This window comes from Cygnus olor, chromosome 5 (assembly GCF_009769625.2).
Source record: "Cygnus olor isolate bCygOlo1 chromosome 5, bCygOlo1.pri.v2, whole genome shotgun sequence".
Taxonomy (NCBI): Eukaryota; Metazoa; Chordata; class Aves; order Anseriformes; family Anatidae; genus Cygnus; species Cygnus olor.
The window spans coordinates 3257651-3281694 of NC_049173.1; the positions used below are offsets into that span (position 1 = coordinate 3257651).

At 53.7% G+C, this 24044-nt stretch overlaps 2 protein-coding genes across 2 annotated transcripts; one reads left to right on the forward strand and one right to left on the reverse strand.

The window, feature by feature from the left end:
• Positions 1-894: 894 nt before the first annotated feature.
• On the forward strand, positions 895-14049 carry RTRAF (RNA transcription, translation and transport factor). The gene is made up of 8 exons (XM_040557597.1): positions 895-1045; positions 2561-2685; positions 4110-4209; positions 5397-5483; positions 6481-6569; positions 9258-9326; positions 12927-12975; positions 13709-14049. The coding sequence occupies exons 1-8, from the start codon at positions 901-903 to the stop codon at positions 13861-13863; spliced, it is 819 nt and encodes a 272-aa protein (XP_040413531.1). The 5' UTR covers positions 895-900; the 3' UTR covers positions 13864-14049.
• Positions 14050-14250: 201 nt separating this feature from the next.
• Positions 14251-23596, reverse strand: NID2 (nidogen 2; the record flags this gene model as incomplete). Its single annotated transcript, XM_040557801.1, has 20 exons — positions 14251-14999; positions 15087-15199; positions 15860-15983; positions 16235-16392; positions 16952-17123; positions 17297-17426; positions 18058-18227; positions 18358-18579; positions 18779-19015; positions 19522-19737; positions 19829-19948; positions 20034-20177; positions 20275-20403; positions 20895-21038; positions 21141-21365; positions 21530-21730; positions 21940-22185; positions 22265-22414; positions 22680-23035; positions 23334-23596. Coding segments are annotated over 20 exons (3531 nt in total), but the record flags the coding sequence as incomplete, so codon positions are not given.
• Positions 23597-24044: the final 448 nt, after the last annotated feature.

Consider the following 24044-nt stretch of genomic DNA (forward strand, 5'->3'; position numbering starts at 1 on the left):
GGGGCAGCACCCGCAGCCCCGCAGGGCCGGGCAGGTGGGTGCGGGGAGCTCTGCGGGGCCCTTCGCAACGGTCCTTGTCCTGTCTTCTCCACTCCCTACTTTTTTCTTTTCCCTTTTTTCTTTTTTTCCCTTTTCCCTTTTTTCTTTTTTTCCTTTTTTTCTTTTCCCCTTTCTCTGTTTTCCTTTCCTTTCCTTTTCCTTTTCCTTTTCCTTTTCCTTTTCCTTTTCCTTTTCCCTTCCCTTTTCCTTTTCCCTTCCCTTTTCCTTTTCCTTTTCCTTTCCTTTTCCCTTCCCTTCCCTTCTCTTTCCTCCCCTCCCCTCCCCTCCCTCTTTTCTTTTTCTTTCTTTTTCTTTTTTTTCTCTTTTTCTTTTTCTTTTTCTTTTTCTTTTTCTTTTTCTTTTTCTTTTTTTTCTTTTTCTTTTTCTTTCTTTTCCCCTTTCTTTTCCCCTTTCTTTTCCCCTTTCTTTTCCCCTTCCTTTTTCCCTTCCTTTTTCCCTTTCTTTCTTTTTCCCTTTCTTTCTTTTTCTCTCTCTTTTTCTGTTTCTGTTTCTGTTTCTTTTTCTTTTCCCCTTTCTTTTCCCCTTTCTTTTTCTTTTCCCCTTTCCCTTTCCCTTTCCCTTATTTTCCTTCCCCCCCCCCTTTCCTTTCCCTCCCTTTCCCCTCGCACCGCAGCAAACCCCGCGCCGCGCCGCGCCCCGCGCAGGCCACGCCCACAACACAGGCCACGCCCCCAAACCAACCACGCCCCTACGCTGTCCACGCCCCATCAAACCACGCCCATCGCGGAAAAGCCCCGCCCCTTCCCTCCCCCATACCCGTGAACCCATCAGAGGCCCACCTCCCCTCCCTCCCCGCTCCCCGATTGGCAGCACCTCCTGCCCTTCACCCCACACGGACCAATGGCAGCCGTCCGTGCGAGAGAGCCAGCGGGGCGGGAGGGCGGCCCTTCCGGTGCGGCCGGGCGGCAGGGGCAGGGCGGCGCCATGTTCCGCCGCAAGCTCTCGGCGCTCGACTACCACAACCCGGGCGGCTTCAGCTGCAGGGGTGAGGGGCCACGGGTGCCCTCGGGGGGCTCCGCTCCTCCTCAGGGGGCTCCGCTCCCCCTCACGGGGCTCCCGGCCTGACGGGGCTCCGTGCCCGCAGGCCTCAGGGCGGCCCGGCCCGGCCCGGGCAGCTCTCAGGGCCCCCTCACGGTCTCCTCACGGGCCCGTCCCGGCGGCGGTGCGGAGCTCGGGGCCCGGAGGGTGCCCCGCAGCCCCGGCAGCCCGCTCGAGGCCCGGCAGGCGGCTCGTTCCGGACGCGGCGCGCTGCTTTTGCCGTATATTCGTGTTTGTTTTTTTTTGTTTTTTTTTTTTTTGCTTAAAAGGGCGCTGTAACAAATGTTACAGAGAGCCAGGGTGCGCTGCTGGGAGCTGGGGGTCGGCTGCTTAACGGCTTGGCTTCGGGGCTCGTCTCTCTTTCCAGGCACATCTGCTGTCATCATCTGTTATCGTGCACCCGTAGCTCTTTGTAGTTGGTATATTTTTTTTTTCCTCAAGGGTTTGTTTTGGCAGTGCAGAAGCTGTAAAAGTTGTTACTGAAAGCTGTAATTCACGTATGTTGTGACCAGGTATTTTGTACACCACCTTCAGTGGCAGTAGGACGTGTAGGAGTTGTAAAAGGTACTGAAAGCTGGAATTCACGTACGTGTAGAAGCTGTAAAAGCTGTTGTTGAAAGCTTTAATTCACGTATGTTGTGACCTTGTGTTTCTTACACCACCTTCAGTGGCAGCAGGACACCTCGATCACGCAGAAGACACCCTTGACAGGTAGAAATAGTCCCTGATACAGTCCTCGTCCCTGCTGGGAAAACCAGCGTGCTTACCCCAGTCTGAGCTGCAGTTATTAACCTCATTAACTCAGGATATTAAAACTCATCCAGCGCCCAGATATCAGCTGGTTTCTGAGATGCTGGTGGTGCTCAAGAGCTGCGACGCACAGGTGCAAAGAAATTGCTTTGTCTGGTACCAGCATCTTCGGAGCGTGGCCTCTGTGTTGTGGAGCTCCAGCTCCAAGGGATGAAATGTTGGGTCAACAACCCGGAAAAGTTGAGTCAGCAGAGAAGGAAGGAAGAAAATGCCCCCGCGCAGCCATGGGATGTGTGCGCGTTGTTCTTTGGTGCAGGCCGGGGTTTGTTGCGGCATGGGACGGGTTTGCCCGGGCAGCAGAGTTAGGACCTGAGTTTCTCAGTGTCATCGTTTCACTTTTCCTTCTTCGCTTAGTAACAATTCTAATTGTCTTCCTCATAAAAACAGTGTTTTGGCTGATGCCTTTTAGTGTAGTTCGGCCACCGTAGCCCATTCAAAGCGACTTGAAAAGTGAAAAAAGCTCACGCTGTTGAGTTTTGGCCAGAGGTTATCCTGGAACACGTGATTTTAGTGCTAGGTATATCTTTCTTCATGATAATAAATGGAAGTGCCCAGGGGCACCGGGGTTTGTATGAATCGGATCAGAATTTAGGGGCTTGTTTTTGTCCTTAAGGTGTTGGTTGACTTTTGCTCTGTTTATTCCTCCCTGCAGATGAAACAGAATTCAGGAATTTCATCGTCTGGCTTGAAGACCAGAAAATCAGGCACTACAAGATTGAAGACCGAGGGAATTTAAGGAACATACACAGCGACGACTGGCCCAAATCATTTGAAAAGGTATTCTGGTGTTTCAAGCACGAACTTAAGCTGTAAGCGTGTCGTATGTCAGTGACAATTCACGGCTTCTGCAGCGGCTGAATGTAAACGACTGAACACTTGTCCTGTGTCTGAGCTTTTCAATTTCTGGCAATTTAAATGTATAACTGAAGCCAAGCTGTAGGAGTTAAGGTGGTAGAGCTTTTTGTGCGTAATTTTCGCACTGCCATGTTTTTGCAGTAGCTTCTGTCCTAGTCTTTCTTGCCCGGATTGATTTAGCTGTTGAAATTGGCCACAAACAAACAGCTTTTTCTGCGTTACGGTTTTTTTCTGTACCAAAATGAAATTGGGTTAGGCTGATACGGGCTTTGCGAGAGGCTGAAGTAAAGCTGCTGCAGCTCAACTCCGCACCTCCTGTTCGATGATTTTCCGCTGCTGGTGCGAAGCGTGGCAAGCAGCCATGGTTCTGCGAGCGATCTGCGTGCTCGTGAGCACTCTTGAGTCACCGTAGGCTGGTTCTGTGTTCGTTCCCGCTTCCTTTCTCTCACAACGGCCCCAGGAGGAGCTGAAAATGCTGCTCCTGATGCTCGCTGCCCGTTCATCTCACTTGTTTTTCCTGGAACCGTTACCCGTGTTCGCTGCCCAGAAGGTTTGGAGCTGCAGTGCTCGTGCTTTGCTGCTGGAAGCCTAAAGCACAGTGCCAAAGCTGATGCCAGGGCAGTGCTCCGAGCTTTCGGCGGGTGTGATACCACAGTTACTGGCTGCTGCTACTGTCGTGCTGTCGGTGGTACTTAGCTACAGCCCTGTGCCGCACCGCTCCACGTAGTCTTTCCTGCTGGGGCCAGACTGCCCTTCTCTGCGCGCCTGCCAGCAGAGCTCACCAGCTCGTGTGCGTCCCAGCCTCGCTTTGTCCTCCCCTATTGCACGCAATTTTCCCTCAAGGGAAAAAGTACTTGTGCTGCCCCCTCAGAATCCTCTGGTTTTGGTGCAGGTGGTTTAAGGGCGTTGTTGTACCTCGATAGCGGTCTTGTGAGAGCTTTGGGTGGCATCGTTCCTCCTTCCTGCTTTAGATGGGAAGTTTTGCTGTACTAGGTTCTCTGTCCTTCTCCTCCTCGCCTCTGCTCCCTGCGTAAAGAGAACGGAGAGCAAAGGAGTGTCTTTGGATTCCCCGGTTGTCAGTCTGATGGTAAATGGCATCAGTTACCCACAAAAAAAGCAGGTTCCGTTGTTGAATGGCAGACCGGAGCAAGCTGTGGAGTGAGGAGCTCTCACATGCCTCAGGCGGATCAGGTGCTGCAGCAGGATGTTTTGTAATGATGCTTCTTGTTAATAATCCTAACTGTAGGGACTGTTCACAAAGCAGTTCTGTGCTCCTCGCTAATTCGTACGAGTGTTTCCTTCCAGTCAATAACACCTGTTCCTTTTCTCCTCTTTCTGCTCCACAGTATATGAAAGATGTAAACTGTCCCTTCAAAGTACAGGAACGACAAGAAACGGTGGACTGGCTCCTTGGCTTAGCAGTTAGGCTCGAGTACGGGGATAACGGTATGATGGACTCCTCCAGTATTTCACGTCGGTGGGGAAACCTGGTTGGCTATTCAATGTTATGGAGTATTTGTCAAATTAAGATGATGTCAAAAGTATACGTTGCTTTCTTTTTTTTTAAAAAAAAAATGCAGTTTCACGTGCTTGATTCGGCAGCGTATTCAGATGTGAACTGTTTCCCTTCAGCTCAGCTCCTGTGGGACAGCACAGCACCATACTCACATGTGCTGCTCAATTTCTGGATGTAGCCAAACCCACGGTATATATTTATCCCCTCCTCCCCGTGGTGTTGCCTTTATGAGAACTTACTCCAAAACCTATTGCGGGCTTTTTCTTTAATAGCGCACGCATTCAAATAAGTTATTCTTAAACCCTCGTTCCACAGGGGGCAGATCCTGAACCCTTGGGAAGTGGGACAAGGGTACGAAAGAGTCGAATTGAGCCTCAGCAGTCAGCAGCAGTTTGTTTACAGGGCCGATGCTGTGCATTACAAACGTAATTACTGCAAACGTTATAATAGGCAGGGTGCTGTTTTCCATTACCTTTTAATTGCTGCAGGGCTGAGCTCCGCCCAAGACAAGGACGGGGTATAAACCCTTGCAGTCCACAAAGCTGGTTCTTAGTCTGCCATGCTGGAGAAAGTGAGCTGCCGTGGACTCAGGTTTACGTGGAGATGGAGGAAACAGCAGAGGTTCCGCCTCCAAGTGCTCGAAAAGCACGTCTGTGGGGCATCTCCGAATGCTGCAGTCTGTAAAACAAAGCCCGCGTTGGAAGCGGTTGGTTCACTGATTAGAACCACCCTGAGCCCGCAGTGCTTGATCCCTGCGTATACCGCTGCGAAAGGCAAAGGGCCCGTCTTAGGTGAGCTGATGGAAGTTGCAGCTCGTTCAGCTGCCTTCTGGGAGGCTGCGAGAAGAGTGTAATGACTTAAGTGTGGAGCGTGCTCCGATACTGCTCTGGATAGGACGTGGTAAGCTTTGGGTGGGTGGGAGCTGTTAGGACAGCTCGCTAGAACGGCAGCCTTCGTGGGGGGCTTAGCAAGGAGCTCCAAAATGGCAGCGTATCAGCCAGCAGGCTCCTGGGCGTGCACCGCACCCCAAAAACGCAGCGAGTTTGGCTCTAAACTTCTAACTAGTTACTTTTTAGTTAGCCCTAACAGTGATCATGTTTGCTTCTCAATTTAACAGCTGACAAGTATAAGGACTCTACCCCTGATGCTGCTAAAAATACTGACAATACAGCAAAAAACGCAGAACCGCTGATTAACTTGGACGGTAAGTGTGCGGCAGCGTTGGATGCGATGGCCGCATCGTACACAAATGCGTTCTGTGGCCTGCATCAAGTTCTTTGGATTTTAAGTTGTCGCCATACTGTGATACATGCAACTCTTTAAAGCCACGTTTAAAGCTTTAGGAATGCAGGGTTCATACACTTCTTCGTAATGCTGTCCCAGACTGTTTCTCTGTGAACAGTGTTCTGAAAGTTACTTCCAGTTGTTTGTATCTGCGTTCCTACTGAAGGACAGAGAAGCTGCTCCCTGCGAATACCAGGTCTCTGGGTGTGCACTGGTGCAGACCTTTCCCTCTTGGGGAAGGGCAGGGGCACAGAATCTCCCAGCAGAATGAGGTACCCAGAGGCTTGAGCAGATGTGAAGAAGTTGGGAGGGCTCTGAGCAGGCAGTGAGGAAGCAGCCGGGTTTTTTTTTTTTTTTTTACCTTTTCCTCGTGACCACTGTCTTTCTTGATGGCTAGGCATGTTTGCAACAAGTAGGACTGGTGGGAAAGCAGCCACTAAAAATAGCCTGAAATCCCCCAAATCTTCCCCCGTTACTCCTTGTACAGAAAGACAGCTAGGGACTGGCCCTACTCCCAGCCAGCAGGCACAGATAGAAAGCTTGCTAAAAGAGAGTATCTTCACGGTAGGCTCTAATTTCAGAACCTTAACACTGGTTTCCTTTGTAGTAGGACGTGTGTAACGTGCTCTGCGTTGGGAGCAATACTGCTTGTGCTTGGATGGGGTTCTGCAACCCGGTTACGAAGCCTAGTGGCCCATTTTCATTGCTTTGTATCTTTTATAACCATGTGCAGGCTTCAGCCTTGCACCAAACCGAACGCTTCCCTGCTGTTACTGCTGTGGTGGCTAAGTGGTTGCTTGCTGCTGTGTCTGTGTGGCCTGCACACTTGAGGGCAATGTGATACCATGGAATCAGGAAGCTAATTGTCTTCTGCAGCCGGTTAAGCTATCGCTTGTTTTCATTGTTATTTTTCACAGTGAATAATCCTGATTTCAAGGCTGGAGTGATGGCTTTGGCTAATCTGCTTCAGATCCAGCGGCACGATGATTACTTGGTAATGCTTAAGGTGAGCTTCACGGTTTTCAGGTCTCCTTTCTTCCCTTTTTTTTCCCCCCAGTGGCTAGTGTGGATGTAATACCTTATGGTGCACATTTACTGATAACTATGACTTCTTTAGGAACAAAGAGAAAGTTTGTGCCTTTTCAAGTAGATAAGAACACGCAGTATAAATCGCAGAAATTAATGCAGGGTTAATTATCTTGGTAAACAGTTTGATAGTAGCTGAGTTCCTGGAATTGCAATGCTAGCCGAGAACTGTTGTTCAGGATTTGAAGTGCTCTAGGTTAGCAGAAGTTGCTTTGTGAGGTTTCTGTAAACCTCAGAACTATTGATGGACACGCTTGAAGACTAGCATTGCATTCTAATTCTACAAATGAAAAGAGAAACTTGAAAACAGAGGCTAAGGGATGCAAAGGATGCTTTAAAACAACACAGGGAGAAGCCACAGTTAGATGCTGCCTCCTCATGACTTTTGGGTCCTATGAATCCTTTATTCCTTGTCACTACCAAAGTCTGTTTAGTTTATTCTTAACAGCTGGTTATAGCCCTTAAATGCAGTAAATATGCGAATTAATTTTGTAAAGATCTTCCTTGTGACTTAGTGTTGGAATTCTGTCATTACCTGTAAATTTCGGGTTGAGGCTGTGTTCTCCAAGCCCTGTGTTTAGTGAGGTGGTAGCAATCCAGAGTTCCTACATGATCATGCCGTAATATGGAGATACGCTTAGCTTTGTTTGGCACCAAAGTAAGCTTATTTCACTGAACAACCAGAGAATAATGCCCATTCATTACAATATGCCAGATTTATCTTGGAGAAACTAATGCAGTGAATGGCTGCTGGAGTTTGTGTGGTGTAAGTCTGTAACAGGTAATACGTTATCGTATTAGCCTGGGTTCCTGAGGAAATGATGACCTAGAGTTATCCTGTCGCCTACTTTCTCCTTGTCTGCAGTATGGTATCCTCCTTCGCTCCCCCCAAAAGCCCTTGAATCCTTTACAAATCCTTAAAGAGAGGTGGAGGTCTCAGTTCTCCAAACCCATGAAGAAAAAAACAAAAAACCGTAAAACCATAAAGTAAAAAAGGATACGAGGTAGAGGAGACCCAGTGAATGGTGCTGTTGGGGATCTGTAGCGTGAGCTCAGCCCTTGTCCAGCAGAATTCCTTCAGCTGCTCTTACAGATGTGTCTCAAGGCTAGCAACCTTTATCTGGGTCCACCTGTTTGGTACTAACAACCCGGAATGTGTGTTCTGCATGAAAATATTTACATTTTTGTCATTCTTTCGACATTTCTAGTCTCACTTTTTTTTTGTTCGGAGGTAGTTGGACAAAACCACAAGCCTGAATTTTCCTCCTTTTAATTGCCTTAAGAACAGATTCTTGCGATAACAATTTCTGTTGCACAAACAACAGCAGTGCTGGCCTTCAAGGCTTGATGATAACGAAATGTGTCAGTGAGACTCTTTAATTCTACACCACGTTGCCTGTTGCAATGCCCATACATAGAGATTATGATGCATGTTCAGGCTTAGACGCTCTGGAATGGCTCCGTAGGGAAGGCGGAAGGGTGCGAGCCTGACGCAGGCGTCTGGCCAAACCTTGGCCAGAAGCAGAGAGGTATTTGGATTCCCCCTTTTATTATTTGCGATTTGAGAAGTTGGTCACAAACCATGTATGTAACACAGTTACACGCTTTTTCTAATGCAAAAGCCACTCAGGATTCTCCCATGTGTGAGGTCTGCTTTCACTGCTGGAATTTCAAGTTAAACTTCTTATCAAATCACTTTTTATATCCAGGCCAATTCCCTCAGTTAGATTTCTAGAAATGCTCACTGCCAGCTTCTTAGGATCACGTCTCCACTCTAATCATGAACAAAACCAGGAGAAATCATGGGGGAGAAACATGAAGCAGCATGACTGCTTCTGTCACGTTCAGCTATTCATCAGGGAAGGTCTGCAGAATGTGTTTGACAGACCAAGTGTTTTTCGGTGGAAGAACGCCTGCCTGGTATTTCTTTGTTTGTTTCTGGAGGCATTTACAGCTGTAGGTATCACAACTAAGAGCTCAGTGTGATTTTGTGCTGTGTTCTGGAGCCAGTAAAAACAGATGAGCAGCAGGATTGATAAGACTTTTTTTTTGTTTCTGCGTCTAGAAATAAATATTTTCTTGTCTTTGTCTTTTTAAAGCCTGGTTGGGTAGCCTCGTTCCAGGTTTCTCGGTATGTGAAAGGTGGCTCAGTACCTACTAAAAGATCCCTGTAGGGGGAATTCCTTCCTGAAGAAGCTGTATTGTTGCAGCATTCGAGGTGGAACAGTGTAATCCAGGCAGTAAAAGCTCAAAAATAAAAACGCTGCTGCTTTGGGATTGTTACCAACTCAACTTAGAAATGGCAAACTTTCTTGGTTGTTCCTAGTACTTCGCAGTTTCTGGCCCCGTGGTGGCTGAAATGAAAAGTGTGGCGTCCTCATCTCTTTTGGTTAACCTTCCCACAGCCAACTCTGCCTGTGTAAGCTGCTCCTTACGAGGAGTAGTGCTGTTTGCAGGGGTGTAAGGTCCGAAGGAGTTTTCCAAAAGCCTCTCACAAAGCTGTGGTTATGCTGCGTTAAAATGTTGGCTCCTTTTCCCGTGGTGGATTTTCTGTGAAATGCATCAAGACGTAAATGAATGACTCTGGCCTTTAAATGTTTTTTCCTAGGCGATTCGCATTTTGGTTCAAGAGCGCTTGACGCAGGATGCCATAGCGAAGGCCAATCAGTCCAAGGAGGTTTGTATATACAGTGCACAAGTCCGGCGTTAATTGTTCGATGCCTGCCATCTCTGTTTAAGTGGGTGCTGTTTAAACACTTCGCTTAATTGGGTGCTGAAAACTTGCTTTGCTTTGGCAGTTCTGAACCTGGAAGACCCAAGGGGAGCGTACAGAGCTCTCTTCTCAGTTGTGTGCAAAGCGGACCTGTACAATACCACGTGTGAATAGCTGTTTTCCCATCCTAGTGTACACTAAAGGGTTACAGTTCATCACAGCAGGACCACAGTATCCAAAGAAATATATGCCCTAGCTTTCCTTGGAATCAGCAGGGTTGGCTGCGTGAGCAGGTGAAGCATTCCTTGTATGGAGTGTTTTGCTGCTTAAGTCTCACGCGTTTGAAGAATGGGATGTTGGTCACCCAGCTCCTCTCTCCCTTCCCCCTAAGTGAGAGACGGCGAAGGAAACGTCTACAATTAAGCCTCAGACTCTGCAGAATTATTTCTTAACAACGAGCTGTCTGTAAGACGTTGTTTGTGGGGCAGATGAATAACGCGCCAGCGATTCTCTGTGAATGACTGTTTTTCCAGATTGTCATTTCTTAAACATCCCAGTTCTCCAGCATTCGGCATAGCAGCTGTTGGCGTCGGGTATCGGGTGCAGCCAAGGAAGGGAGCCTCTCTTGCCCTGCAGATTGTGTTTAGAAATGTCCCTGCTAAAGCAACTGGGTCTGGTCAAAGAGGGCGAGTCCCTTCATCTTTTCTGGCAGCTGTTCAGAGGAGCCCGTGCTTTTATTTGTTATCATAACGCTGCTTCTGGTGTTTACTGAGTGGCAACTGCAGGTGCTCAGAAACACAGTGCAGTCAGTAATTGCCAGGAGCCTTGGGAACAGTAAATCGGAGCTTTTGGACTCCTATATCCAAAGATATAAAAGAGCAGGAAAATACAAAAGCAGCTCGGATCGCCGTATTCATTTTAGTTTCTTTAACTGCTGCTAATAAAAGGCAAGCCTTTGTTGTTGTTTACATAGCTGCAAAGCCGACATGCAGGGATCAAAACGGGATTTTCCAAGTTTGGCAGAAGATCTTTGAGGATCAGTGAATTTTTTCATAACAAGTAAAAAGCAGTATTTGGTAGGTCCTCAGAGCATGGTCGGGCTGAAATGTCCCGGTGTCACTGAGTGTGATAACGTCACTGGAAGCGTGTTCTCGTGATGAATGTTGATTTCCAAGTGAGGTGGTGAAAAGGCAGAGGGTTGGAGGCAGGGAAACAGCTTTTTCTGTGCCAGTAGCGGTCATCAGTATCGTAATACACTGGGTAGATGGAGAAAATATCTAAACCAGTGGGGACAGCTGGGTCACGGGATAGGAGCTCGGGAAAATAAACCTCTGCTCCTGACTTTGGCGGCTTGGTACTGGCCAGAATACCAGCCAGTGACACTGTGTATTAAGTCTTGACCTTGGAAAGAGTTTATGATTGTTTGACTTCTGCATGGCTGAGGACTTAATGCATCTCATGACATTTTGTATATTCTTGGCAATGTCAAGATATGGTGGGGATAGGATAAAATAGATGTAGAAGCGTCCTCGCTGAGGGATATGGATGCTGAGGAAACTTCCACTGCTGTGCTTGCAGTTTACAAAATAAAATGAGATTTATCTCGGGCTGTCAAGCTACAGTTTTAAAGATAAGGAAGACAGGTTTTAAAAAATAATATTTTGAATGGCTTGCAGTTCGGTGTCTGGACAGGATTCAGATTGGTACCAACAGGCTCTGAGCCTGTCTTAGGCTTCCCTTAGCTGATGAGTGTATCCCAGGTAGGATCAGGTGCAACAAGTGCTATCGAAGCAGTCCTTCAGGATCACTTTAAGGGAGCTCCTGAAGGCTGTGCCTGCTACAGGTTTAAAGGCACAATAAAGGGGGTACGTTTTCCCCCTTCTTTGAAATCTGGACACCCTTCTCCTGCTCCCAGGGTATCTGGTTTTATTGTCGACAGCTCCAGTTACAGAGGAGATGCCTGCCGTGGTCAGGCCCGTTGCAAGCATTTTGTGCAAGAGTTTTGTTTAAAACTTCTGGGTAAAGTGAGGCCGTGAAATGACCTGCTCCGCGCGGTAACAGCTGTAAAGGTGCTCTTCATTTCTCTGCCTGTGCACTGTGCAAACGAACGTGTTCCTTTTCTGGTCGTGGCAGCAGTGGGTGCCGGGACAGCCCAGTGCCTGCTACAAGACCGCTGCGGGGCTGGGAAGGGCCACGGCCGCTGCTCTGCCAAGGACAGTTTCCACCAGAGGGAGCAGGCAGCGTGAAAAGGGAGCTGACATCAGGGTGGGGGAGCAGGACGGGGGAAGCAAGGGGTGTCTGAAAAGACCAGGTGCTTTCTAGTGCCGCCGTGGTCACTCAGCATTGGAGGTGCCCGCGACAGCCCTGGGGAGTTTGGCTGCAAAGAAGTGGCTGAATCGGTGCTTCGCTGCTCTGGTGTTTCTGAAGCAGGTTGAAGTGGCAACAAGGTCTCTGTAGTCTTAAATAAAAAGCTATTAAAGCGTATTGTGGGCTGATACTGCTGGCTTCTGTCTGAAGTGGCACTAGCAGTATTCTTAGCAACAGGCTGTTTAAATTTTAGCGATAGCGTGTGCTCATGCAGGTGTGTTTTTAAGATTATATACCCCTTTGTAGATATTTATGTATATATATTTATATAGACGTATATTTTCATATATACATATATATACCCCTTTATATTAAGATTATATAACCCTTTAAAAGAAAACCTCACTGTGTAGGAGGTTTGTAGCCCCATCACTGTAGAAACTAATGGTATTGAACGTGGATGTTTTTGTTGTGCAAGGCGAATGCTGAGAAGTTATATAGTCAGTAAAAGCAACCTCTAAGATTTTCGTTGTTTAAATCAATTTCTGTGTGTGCTGAAATACGCTGAACACTCACTCACCATGACAACTTCTCCACAGCTGAAGAGGGTAAAAGAAATAGAGCAGTGCTTATAAATAGCCGCTAATAAAACTATAAAACTTCTACTTGCGCTGTTTTATAGAGCAAGTGTTTAGAAAATCAAGCGTTTAGATTTATTCCTGAGCTCAGCGCTTGAGAAAATGCTTTGGAGGACGTTGATGGAGGCTGCCAGTTCAGTGCTTGAGAAACTCACTTGATTACAGCTTGCTTCCAAATCAGACAATGCTTTGAAATCTGGCAGCTGTTTAAATGCAATAGTTACCAAGAAAGCCTAGTTTGTGCGTGCTTTTTGTTTGTGTCTGGTTAGGGATGTTGCTGTGTTGGGTGTTCTCCTGCAGTACAGCTGGTTAGCCTTTTAAGGATTGACTATGGGCAGCGTGTATTCAGTGGGACTCTCTCGACAAGTAGGGGAATATTGTTAAGGATGAAGGTTTTTCGTTATTAATATTCTGTGTTTGATGTTTCAGGACACACAAGCAGTCATGTAATCAAGCATGATGATTTTTTGAAGTTGTTGTGTGTCCATAAAAAAAAAAAAAAAAAAAAAAAACTTGTGTCCTCTCCTCCAGAGTTATCTGGTGTAATACTTGATTTTATTTTCCAGGTATGCAAAATGACATTTCTAACTGCATTTGAACATGTTCTTTCTTTTTAAAGGGTTTGCCTGTTGCTTTAGAAAAGCACATTCTTGGTTTTGACACAGGAGGTAAGCAGCTCACTTAATGTTACTTCTAAATAGCTGTGCTTGTTGTTGTCAAAGTAGATCACTGTCAAATATGTAGATAATGTGTACAGTAAAAAAAAAAGCGTGATTCTTCTGGAAGCCTGTAGTGGAAAGAATTGCTCCCTCCCAGCTTATTTATGAGCACTCCTGAGCATTTTGTGTTGGAACAAAAAAGCACAAATCTTAGCTGTGGAATATATTATATTGTCTGGGAGTAATGCTTCGGTGACAGCTGCATTTGCACCCAGAAGGAATGCCTCGTTACTGTTGTCTTGTACAACCTTACTCCTACCAGCAGAGGACCTCTGTGCTTCTCCCCTGTGTTCTAGCTACCTGATTTACCTAAATCTAACAGGAGGCATTGCTAGTTGGCCTGACCTGAGAGTTTTTTGTAAGCAAGAGTCAGGTGGCACGGGCTCCACTAGTCTGGCTTCACTTTTGCCCTGCGTACAACTGAATTACTACTTGGAGCGCTTCGTACTGACCCGACTTGGCTGGGGATTACTGCACGGGCTGCACAAAGCCGAGTGAGATTTTGCAGAGCTCCCTGTCCCTCTCTAGCAGCAGGGAGGATTCCTGAGAAAGGAACTCCTGTTTCAAGTCTGGAAACTACAGGCATGAATGAGCTGCACAGTGTTAACTTAGATTAAGCTGTTCTCAAGACCTGCAAGTCAGATGTAAATGCTTGATGCTTCTCTTTTTGCAACTCACCCAGATGCCGTTATCAACGAAGCTGCCCAAATTCTGCGACTGCTGCATATAGAGGAGCTCCGAGAGCTGCAAACAAAAATTAACGAAGCGATCGTAGCAGTTCAGGCAATTATTGCTGATCCCAAGACAGACCACAGACTGGGGAAAGTTGGGAGATAAAGGGATTAAAGCTTTTAGTCCCTTGTGTACTTAGTACAGCTAGGAACTATGTACAACTCTACAAGTCTGGCATGCAGTTTGAAATGGATATTATTTTACTGATATGAAAGAAAACAGGAAATTGAATTCTGACTGTTCTAGTGAGTTACCGTTTTTCTTTAAATAAATGAAGTTTGGGAAGTAGAAGCAAGTTGTTCTCATTAGCTCTGAGTTGGCAAATATGGCTTTTTTTTCTTTGTGTTTGGCTTTGTGTTGAGAAGGGAATGTTTCATAAAGGCTCTGGAGATTCCTCTTTTGCTGAGGTCCTGCCATGTGAACAGCTTGCTCCTGGCTTGCTCGCTGCTCCTCCACAATCCACCTTACAACTGACATACTTAAATTCAAAGGGAAACTTAAAACAACCATTTTATTCAATTATTGAAGTAACCTAGAAAAAGTGAAGCATTACAACTTAAAATGTATTTCTGAACATGTATTGGTCTCCATGGGCAGGTCTATGGAGGCACTCAGGAGAACCAAGAAGCATGAACAGATCACTTCTAGCATATTCTTCTAATATAAATACTAAAAGACATGCATTGAGGCAGTGTTGAAAATACAGAATTGTCTTCCGGGAAAAAAAAAAAAACCTCCCATGCCTTTGCTGTATCACAAAACTGTTCTGCACACTTCTCTGAACGTATACAGTCTTCAGGGCTGTAGATGACTGAGACCCAGCAAGATACTGCATCCAAAGCTTCCCCGATGTGCTTATTTTTGGTTAAAAGGACCTGTTGGTCAGATTGTCAAACTAATAAAATTAATCTATTCTCCCAATAAAATAAAACATTTGAATAAGAAAGCTATCCTTTTAAATTTGCTTGCATAAGCAAGAGTTAGAGTAATGGCCTAGGATTCACAGGACCATTTTTTTTTGTAATAAATCAATGTTTTTTCACTTTAAAAAATACAGTAGTAAAGACTTGAGGTATAAATTCAAAAATATACGATGATCTTTTGCAGGAAGGTAGGTTACTTCGTTGGCCTTGGTTAAGGGGTTTTCCCTTTCAGTTGTATGCAGTGACAGTTTTCTGGGTCTGAAGTTCTTTGGGGTGCAAAGTTTGTTGTTTCTTGAAGTTGCGGTTATCATTTCCTTGCTGCAGAGAGAAATTCATCTCTTTAGCCTGTCTGCCGTGTAACAGCTGCCAGGCAAAAGAAAAGGGTTGGGTTTTGTTGGGTTTTACCTCCAGGGCAGTAGGGATAAACTGCGGTTATTCCGTAGAGATGCGATCGGTGCTCTGGAAGATACTCATCGGTAAAGGAGCCGGTTTCCTTATTGACAGCTATCACGCCATCCCTGTTGATAGAGAAGTGCTTTACTTGTGCGTTCTTTGTTTTTAACCCCATCTCCGTGCATTTTAAGAGAGAGGCAGCTAAAACGATCGGTCTGAACGCCTGCAGAGCAAGGCAAATTTGCCCCGTAAGATCTACACGCAGCTCATTCACTGCATTGCTTTTTGGTGACATGGGACCGCAGAGGCAGATTGTCTCCCCGAGAGCCTCGTCCAAGTGTGGCAAGCGCTGGAGTGTTTGTTGTAATCTGCTAAGATTTGACTGAAGTTTTGAGAGCTTCCAGCTGGAGCGGGAAGAGGCGAGTTCCTGATGACCCTGGTGCCTTGGGTGGTGGGGGAGAGGGAACGACCGAGGACAGCATCTTTTCCTTGACCTAATCTACATCCAGAACCCTGTGCCAAGTCCTAGTTAGAAAAAAAAAAACACCGCTATTTCTGTCCCTCCCAGGGAACTGGGGTTGTTTCTGAACAGCTGTTTGTTCTGTGCTCTTAAGAAAGATTTACAAGTGCCTGCTGCTGACTGTGGCACTGCAGAAGACCCAGGGCAGTGCTCTGGTGAGGTTCCGGGACATGGGGGCGGGCTGGGGACAGCGTTTTGCATTTTTTCCCCCCGTAAGCTGCTCGCTCAGCTCTGGCTGCGGCGGGGAGCAGGTTCCTTCCCTTACCGTCTCCAGTCGGTGTGGTAGAAGTGGTCGGCGTAACTGATGATGCTGAAGGGGTAGTTGAGGTTGTTCTGTATGATGCGCCTGCCTGCCCCGTCGGGGAACGTGCACTCCAGGTTCTTCGTGCCTTTTCACAGGCGAGGTGGTTACCAGGCCACAAAAGCAAAGAAAAACAGCGTTCAACAATTTTTTGCAGCAGCTTCTCAGCCTAAGGACGCGGAAGCAACTCGTGCTGCGGGTCCCCCAACCCTGTCATGCCAGAAATCTTCGGGACAAGGACAGCAGAAGAGGATAGAGAGGACTGCAGGTACCCCCAAAGCCCCACACGGCAGTTTTCTCCCTCGGTGCTTGGTGTGTGACCCGTCCCCAGAGAGTTACCTGCGTCTGCCCAACAGAGCAGCTTGGAGAAGGGGTCGAACGTCAGGCCGTTGGGCAACCCGATGTCCTTGTTCACCAGCACCCTCCTGTTGGCCCCGTTGACGGTGGCCGTTTCGATTTTCGGTGCTTCCCGATTCCAGTCGGTCCAGTAAAGGTTGCTTGGGAAATAATTACACAGTGAGCAAACAGGGCACGCACCCGAAAGGGCTGAGGGAGAGCGTTGGCTGTCTCTTCGTGGCCGGGTCTTATCAGGAAAGAGGCTTGGTTTTCCCCTCGTGCTGCCTGGAATAGCTCTTCATTCAATTTGAAAAAAACCTCTAAAAGTAAAACCAGAATGATGTCAAACGTGTTTACGACCCGAGCCGTAGCCTCTAGATGAGGGAGAGCCTCGGGAGCAGCACATTTGGTATTGCAACAGCACCCTAGGGGCACAGCTTGTGTTTTCAAGCAGCGTGGTTCAAAGCCTTCAAAAATAATCCTGATGCTGAAACAGCAGGTTTAGCCAAACCCGGAGTTACTAAAGAAAAGGAGGGCGAGGGAGGACTCTCTTTCTAGGGGGGTGCGGTGGAGGAGAGCAGCTCCCAGGACCGGGAGGGGTCTCGGCACCGCTGAGCGCCTCTGGCTCAGTGAATCGCCCCGGTCAGCCCCGGTCCCACCTCGAGCACCCCGCTTTAGGCAAGCAGCCCCACAAAAACCCCTTAAGAAATGGGGTCTCACCCTCGGACGGGGTCCACCGCGATGGCCCGGGGGTTGACGAGCTCCGTGTCGAAGAGCACCTGCCGCTCGGAGCCGTCCAGCCGGGCTCGCTCGATCTTATCGAGGCCGCTGTCGGTCCAGAACATGGCTCTGCGCAGGTGGTCCACGGCCAGCCCCTCGGGGCTGAGGAGCCCTGCGGGAGGGGACGTGTGGCTCCTGGCGCAGCTCAGCACCGGGAGCCCCCCCACCAGCACCAGGGGACGCAGGACCCCAAAGCGGGACGGCCCCAGAGCCACGACGGGCACAAAGTGGCGCGGAGCCACCAGAGGTGGCTCTGGGCGGGTGACACGGGTGGAGGGGACACACCTGAGTTGATGACGGTCTCCGGCTCGGCGCCGGGCTCCAGGCTGGCCCGGCTTATGGTGCGGCCGGCCACGTCGGTCCAGTAGACCGTCCTCTCCCGGCAGTCGTAGTCGATCCCCACCACGATGGAGCCCTGGTGGGGTGGGAGGGGACACGGTGAGATCCTGCCACGAGGCTCAGTGACAGCCTCGCCCAGCAGCCAGCACCGGGAGCTGCCCGGGACCCTCCACGAGGTGCAGCAATGGGGAGAGATGCTCAGAGCCCTTTTCCCTGGGAAAACCCCACAGGCTCCTCCTGCAAGCCTCCTGCAGCCGGGGCTCTCAGGCCAGCTGCCGCGGGCGCACAGCCACGGCCAGATGGGTCCGAAACCCTTCGGCTCCAGGAGAGCTTCGTGCAGCAGCGAGGCCAGCCCGAGGCCCTGGGATGGGGAAGGGAATGCTTGGCAACCGGCGCTTCATTTCCCCAGGGCACAGCGAGAGTCGTGGCTCAGCTTTTGGAGACTCTCCCTCGGTCTGGCCTGGCTGGAGACGCTCCAAAGAGGAGTCAGAGGAAGGAAAAAGGCAAATTTTGCAGTAGGGTCGCAGCCAACTCCGGACAGGGCAGCCCTGAGGGTGCTGGTGCACCCTCGCTTTGCCACTGACCCAGTTTGGGGCTTGCCTGTCTAGTAGGGGCCAACTGGAGGGAAGGGAAGAAGCGTTCTGCCTCCTCCTCCTCCTCCTCCTCCTCGCTGACCTCCCGCACCCCCAGCACCCGCGATACTTTACATGCAGGGAGAGCAGGGTCTTCGCCTCCTCCTTCTGCAGCCGCGTGCCGTTGAGCGGCAGGTAGCCGATCTGCTGCCCCTGGGCGTAGAGCAGGAAGGTCCCCGTGCCCGGCGGGGACACGTCGGGCCGCGGCGAGGGCCGGACGCTTGGCGGCGCGACGCTGGGGAGACCTGGCACAGCCCGGGGGGGGGGGGGAAAGGGACGGGGATGGCTCGCAGAGCGTCCTCCCCTCGGCTCCACGCCCCAGCGGTGCTGGACGGGGCAGGTTACACGCAGGGTGCTGAGTCCCAGAGCTCTTACATGGCGGGGGGCTGCCGGGCTCCGAGCGCGTGCCCTGGATCTCCCTGCCGCTCTCGTCCACGCACCAGCAGTACCCGCTGTCCCCGTGGCACTGCAGCGGGGTGAAGTGGCCCCCCGCGTCGCACTGCGGCACGTACTGGTCGCCGCGGGGGCTGCCGCCGTAGTGCTCCAGCAGGCTCTGCCGCCAGCGCTCGCACATGCTCGGGGGCCGCTCCGTGGGCTCTGGCACGGGGAAGGGCGACGGTCACCCCCTGCCCTGCCACAGGTCCCACGGGCAGGGACGGGGTGCTCGGGGATTTACCGGAGCCCCCAGTCCTTGCTGGGTGCGCCTCCGCCCTAACTAAGGATGCTGGAGGGGCACCCCGGGGCTGGGATGATTTGGGGAGGGGACATGCTCCCCGCTCCCGTCGTTGGCACTGACCTGGGCTCCCGCAGCGCGGCGGCGTGCTGCCCGGCGCCGTCCTCGTGCCGGCGATCTCCTGCCCCGCGGCGTCCACGCACCAGCAGTGCCCGGTGCTGCCGTGGCACTGCAGGGGCCGGTACCCGCCCCGCTCGTCGCACTGCGGCACGTGCCCGTCGCCCACGGGCGAGGGGCCCGGCGGCACCACCCGTGGGTACAGCCGCTCGTGTTCGCACGGCGTCAGCTGCTGGGAGGACCCTGCTGGCGGCGAAGCACACCCCCCCCCCCCAGCCCCGGGATCAGGGGGGTGCCAGTTTGGAGCAGCCGGGCACCCCCGGCTGCGGGTGCTGGGTGAGGCTCCGGGGGTTCTGCTTGTGCGAGGGGGCTCGGGGATGCCCCCCCGCCCCGTAGCCCCCTTCGCTCCAGGCTGATGCAGGAGGCACCCCAATGGCCACCAGCACCGTAACCCCACAGCCAGGGTGCCTTAAAGGTCTGGGTGCCCCCTGCGGTGCCCAGCACCCATGCCCTGCGAAAGGGTCCCCTCCTCTCACTGCAGCCCCACCGTCGCCCCCCTGCAGCCACACAGGACAGGCAGGGGCAGGGAGGGCTCAGCCCCCGCTCAGCACCCTCAGCCCCCTCAGCATCACCGGCAGTGCCGGGAGATGCTTCGCCCAGCACCTACACGTCCACCAATCCCATAGAAATGCCAACAAAATCCCGCAGGACCCACCCAGCCTCCCCTCCCCGCTCCCGTCGGCACTGACCTGGGTTCCCGCAGCGCGGCGGCGTGCTGCCCGGCGCCGTCCTCGTGCCGGCGATCTCCTGCCCCGCGGCGTCCACGCACCAGCAGTGCCCGGTGCTGCCGTGGCACTGCAGGGGCCGGTACCCGCCCTGCTCGTCGCACTGCGCCGCGTGCCCCAGCACCCGGGGGTACAGCCGCTCGTGCTCGCACGGCGTCAGCCGCTGCGTGCTGCCTTGCGCTGTTGGGGAAGCCACGGCCACGGGGCAGTGAGGATGGGGAAAAATCAGCCCCGGGGTAGAGGTGGCATGGAGGCGAGCACCACACCTTACCGTGCGTGCACTGGAAGCCGTCGCCCTCGTAGCCGGGCTGGCACCGGCAGGAGAAGGAGCCCGGTGTGTTGTAGCAGGCGGCGGCAGGGTGACACGGGTTTTCGGCACACTCATCCACGTCTGTGCAAGGGATGGCGCGCTCAGCCGGGGCAGGGCACCCAGCACCTCCCCACCACCCGGCGGGCACCGGGGACCCCGCTCGTACCGGTGCAGTCGCGGCCGTCTCCGGCGTAGCCGGGCAGGCACTCGCAGGCAGGGAGGCCCCCGGCGCGGGGCAGGCAGCGCGCCCGGTCCCCTGGCGCACAGGGGTGGCTCCCGTCCTCGCAGGGATCGGCCGACAGCGCCAGTGCTGCGGGGATATGTGGGTTATGGGGTGGTGGGGGTGAACCCAAGGGGGCAGAGGGGTTGGGGGATGCGGCGCCCCGAATTTCAGGGCTGGCACTTACGCACACAGGCGTGCCCGTCCTCCGCCAGCCGGTACCCGCTGCGGCACTCGCAGCGGTAGCTGCCCGGCGCGTTCAGGCAGATGGAGAAGGGGCCGCACTGGCTCAGGCCCTCCCCGCACTCGTCCACGTCTGCAGGAAGGGGAGACACCAGGAACCCCGGCCGTGGTGGGGCACCCGCCACAGCCCCCGTTTTGGGGGGCTGCGTGCTCCGGCCATCTCGCCCCAAACCGCCCATCTCACCCCAAACCGCCCATCTCACCCCAAACTGCCCATCTCATCCCAAACCTCCCATCTCACCCCAAACCTCCCATCTCATCCCAAACCTCCCATCTCATCCCAAACCTCCCATCTCACCCCAAACCACCCATCCCACAGCTGCCGCTTCCTCCATCCCCACCCTGCTCCTGGGCGCTTCCCCAGCCTCCTCCAGCACCAGGAACCCCCTGGGACCTCAGTTGTTCCCCCCCCATAATTCACCAACATCCTCCGTGCAGCTCCAGGAGCTCCTCATACAGCGGGTATCGCGATGCTGCGGCACATCCCAGCACCCCAAATGGCTCTCTACCCACCGCGGGTGCCCCACAGGGAACGGGGTGCACCGAGCCCCCCCCCCCCCTCACCTTGGCAGCCCCGTCCGTCTCCCCGGTAGCCATCCGCGCACTCGCACGTGTACCCCAGCCCCGTGCCGGGCTGGCAGCGCGCCGTCGCCTCGCACGTGTGCGTGCCGTCGTGGCACGGGTTCACCGGGGGCGTCTCAGCATCGTCTGCGGGGCGGGGGGGGGGGGCTCGTTAGTGGGTGAAAAACTGCTGGGAGGAGGGACCCAGACCCCCGCTCCCACCTGGCACGGCCAGAGGAGCGTGCTCACCGTGGGCAGAGCCGATGCGGCCGGCGAGGGCGTAGCGCAGGGCCTGCTCCTGGCCGTCGTAGAGGGCGAAGGCGCGCGCCACGCTCAGCCGCTGGAGAGGGGGCAGGCGGCCGCGGGCGTGCGGGCAGCCCGAGAAGGTGATGTTCTGGCGCAGGCGGTACGACAGGGTCTGGTTGGCGGCCCCCGAGGTGAGGACGTAGTCCCGGTGCGCTGAGGACGTCACGGCTGCAATGGGAACCCGTAGAAAGCTGATTTCCATCTCGGATGTTGGAAACCGTGAAGGAGATGGGGTGTTTGGGGGCTGACTTGAGCGCGGCACACGTGGACAGCATCGGGGACGCCAAAACCATGGGCGAAAAAAAACGGGATAAGCAAACCACAGCTCCTACCTGAGCTGGAGTAGTGGTACAGCTCCTTGTAGGGGCTGACGTGGACGGTGAAGTTCTCCGGGATGAAAGGCACCTGGCCCTGAATGTGGGTCTTCAGGCTCAAGTAATTGTCTGGCCCCAAGCCTTCGGCCGTCTGGGTGATGTGGACCTGCTCCTCCCCGGGGTAGAAGGTCACCTCCAGGTTCTGGGTGAATTCAGCACCTGGGCAGGAGGAGGGAACGAGCAGGATTGGGTTGGAATAGTTTCAGGGAGCACAACCTCAGGAGCCCTCCCCAGCCCCACCGTTGAACCCAGCAGAGCCCGTGACACGCAGCGGGGAGGTGACAGCGACCCCCAACCCTGAGGGCATCTCCAACCCTGCATCTCCAGCAACCCCGAGGGGAGCATCTCCAACCCACAGCCCCGCTCACCGGTGATGCTGAAGCCGTTCTCGTAGCCGGGCTCCTCGAGAGCAAAGAGCCACCCGAAGAGCCCTCCGAGGGGCAGGAGGGGCAGGAGAGCGCGAGCAGCTGGCGCGGGCACCCCGCTGATGGCCGTGTAGGCTCGCCCGTCGCTGCCCACGATGTAGGCGTGCAGGTCGACGTCCTGGAAGCGGACGGGCATCCTCCCCACCGCCAGGCTGCCGCTCACCTTCCCGTTCAGGCGATGCACGGCCCCTGGGCAGGGAGAAAGCACAGCCCTGGCACCGTCTGCCCACCCCGGGGCACCACACACCCTCCCCGCTGTGCCCCGTACCTTCGGGCAGGCACTGCCGCCCGTTGCCGTAGTAGGAGGCCTGGCAGTGGCAGCAGAGGCCGGTGGCGTAGTCGGTGCAGAAGGCGTGCGGGGAGCAGCGCCCGTGGTGCCGGGCGCACGTCTCCTTGCTGCCCGCGCTGTAGGTGAACACTGGGGACAAGCGGGGGGAGCTTGGGGACGTGGGGACGGAGCCACCCCCAAGGCTCCCTGCCTGGCGCACGCAGCTCGCTGCATGGCCACGAGCAGCCCCTGGGCACCCGGTTTGGGCTCCAGGAGCGTGCCGAAGGAGCAAAGCCAACCTGTTGCCGCTCGGGAAAAGGCAAACCCGCAGCAAAGAGACCCCTTTTTTAGGAACCGACCCACCACGAGACGTCCCCCGCTCGATTTTCGCCACGGCGGGGCCGCGGCCACTCACCGTCGGCGTTAAAATGCACCTCCTCCTCCACGCCCACGCCGTGGTGCCCGGAGCTGTAGGACGCGGGGTTTGCGGGGTAGCTCTGCGGGGTGTCCCCGTCGGGCTGCAGCCGGCGGCTCCGCTCCTGCCCCGGGGACGCGGGCAGCCCCGCGGGGACGATGCTCGGCTGGCCGTGGTGGCGGGGACGCGGTGACGTGGGCGCCCAGCCGGGTCGTGCCGGCGGCTCTGTGGGCGCTGTGGGGCTCTGCGATGTGCCGGGGCTGGCCCCCTCACCACCCCCCGGCTCCACGTGCTCCAGGGGTCCTGAGCTGCCCACGTGGAAGACCCACACGCCAGGCACCCCCGCGTTGCTCCCCCTGCGCACACACGTGCACACACGTTGCAAACACGCGCGGGCACACCAAAGACACCCAGGACCCCAACCACGGACCCATAAATCCGGCTGCAGGGAGCTCTGTCCAAAAGCCAAATCTGCTCCCCAAAAGCTTCCACATGCATGGTGCTGAGCCCCCCCCAGTGAACTCCATCACCCACTGCTCGCTCCCCTGCCTCTTCCAGTTTCCATGCAGGCACCCCCTGAGCCTGCACAGCCCCAGCAGCCGGGGCACCCCCCACCATCCCTGCTCCCCCTGCCCACCCCGAGGCCCCACGCACCGCTCGAGGCGCCTCAGCGCCTGCTCGGTGCTGGCCACGCTGTAGAAGAGCCCTTCTCTCCTCCCGTCGTCGCTGTCCCCGCGGCTGAAGCCCACCCTGGCCGGCAGCTCCAGCTGGACGTTGTAGGAGTCCTTGGGCCGCGTCCCCAGGAACTGGAGGCCGCCCTCGGGGTAGAGGAAGATGGCGTAGGTGTCCTCCTCGTCGTAGGCTATGACCGCCTGGAAGGTGTTGAGCTGCCGAGAGGAGAGCGGGACAAACGGACGTCACCAGGGCAGAACCTCAGCGGAGGATCCCGAGACCCCTGCACCCTCCAAAGGCAGGGGCCAGGGGTATGACAGCTGGCTCCCCGCGCCCCAAAATGCATGCAGGTGGGGCAGCATCTCCCCAAAAAAGCCCCCCGTCACCCTACAGACACCTCCCAGGAGTAGGGGCTGCCTGGCTGAACCAAACCCGCGTGCTGCGTGCTGGGAGGATGCTCAGCACCTTCCACCCTCCGCAGGAGCCCCAGCAGAGGATGGAAGGTCCCTTGGAACCGCCACGCAGCGGGGTGACAGCCCCGCACCGTGTCCTGCACCCTCACCGGCCGGGTAACCCACACCTGGGGCTGGCTGCACCCTTCGTCCCCATCCCCAACCCTGCCCGACACCACCACCACCAGCCCCCCCTCCACCTTCCCATTAACACCGGAGGAAAACCCGCGCCCCCCCCCCC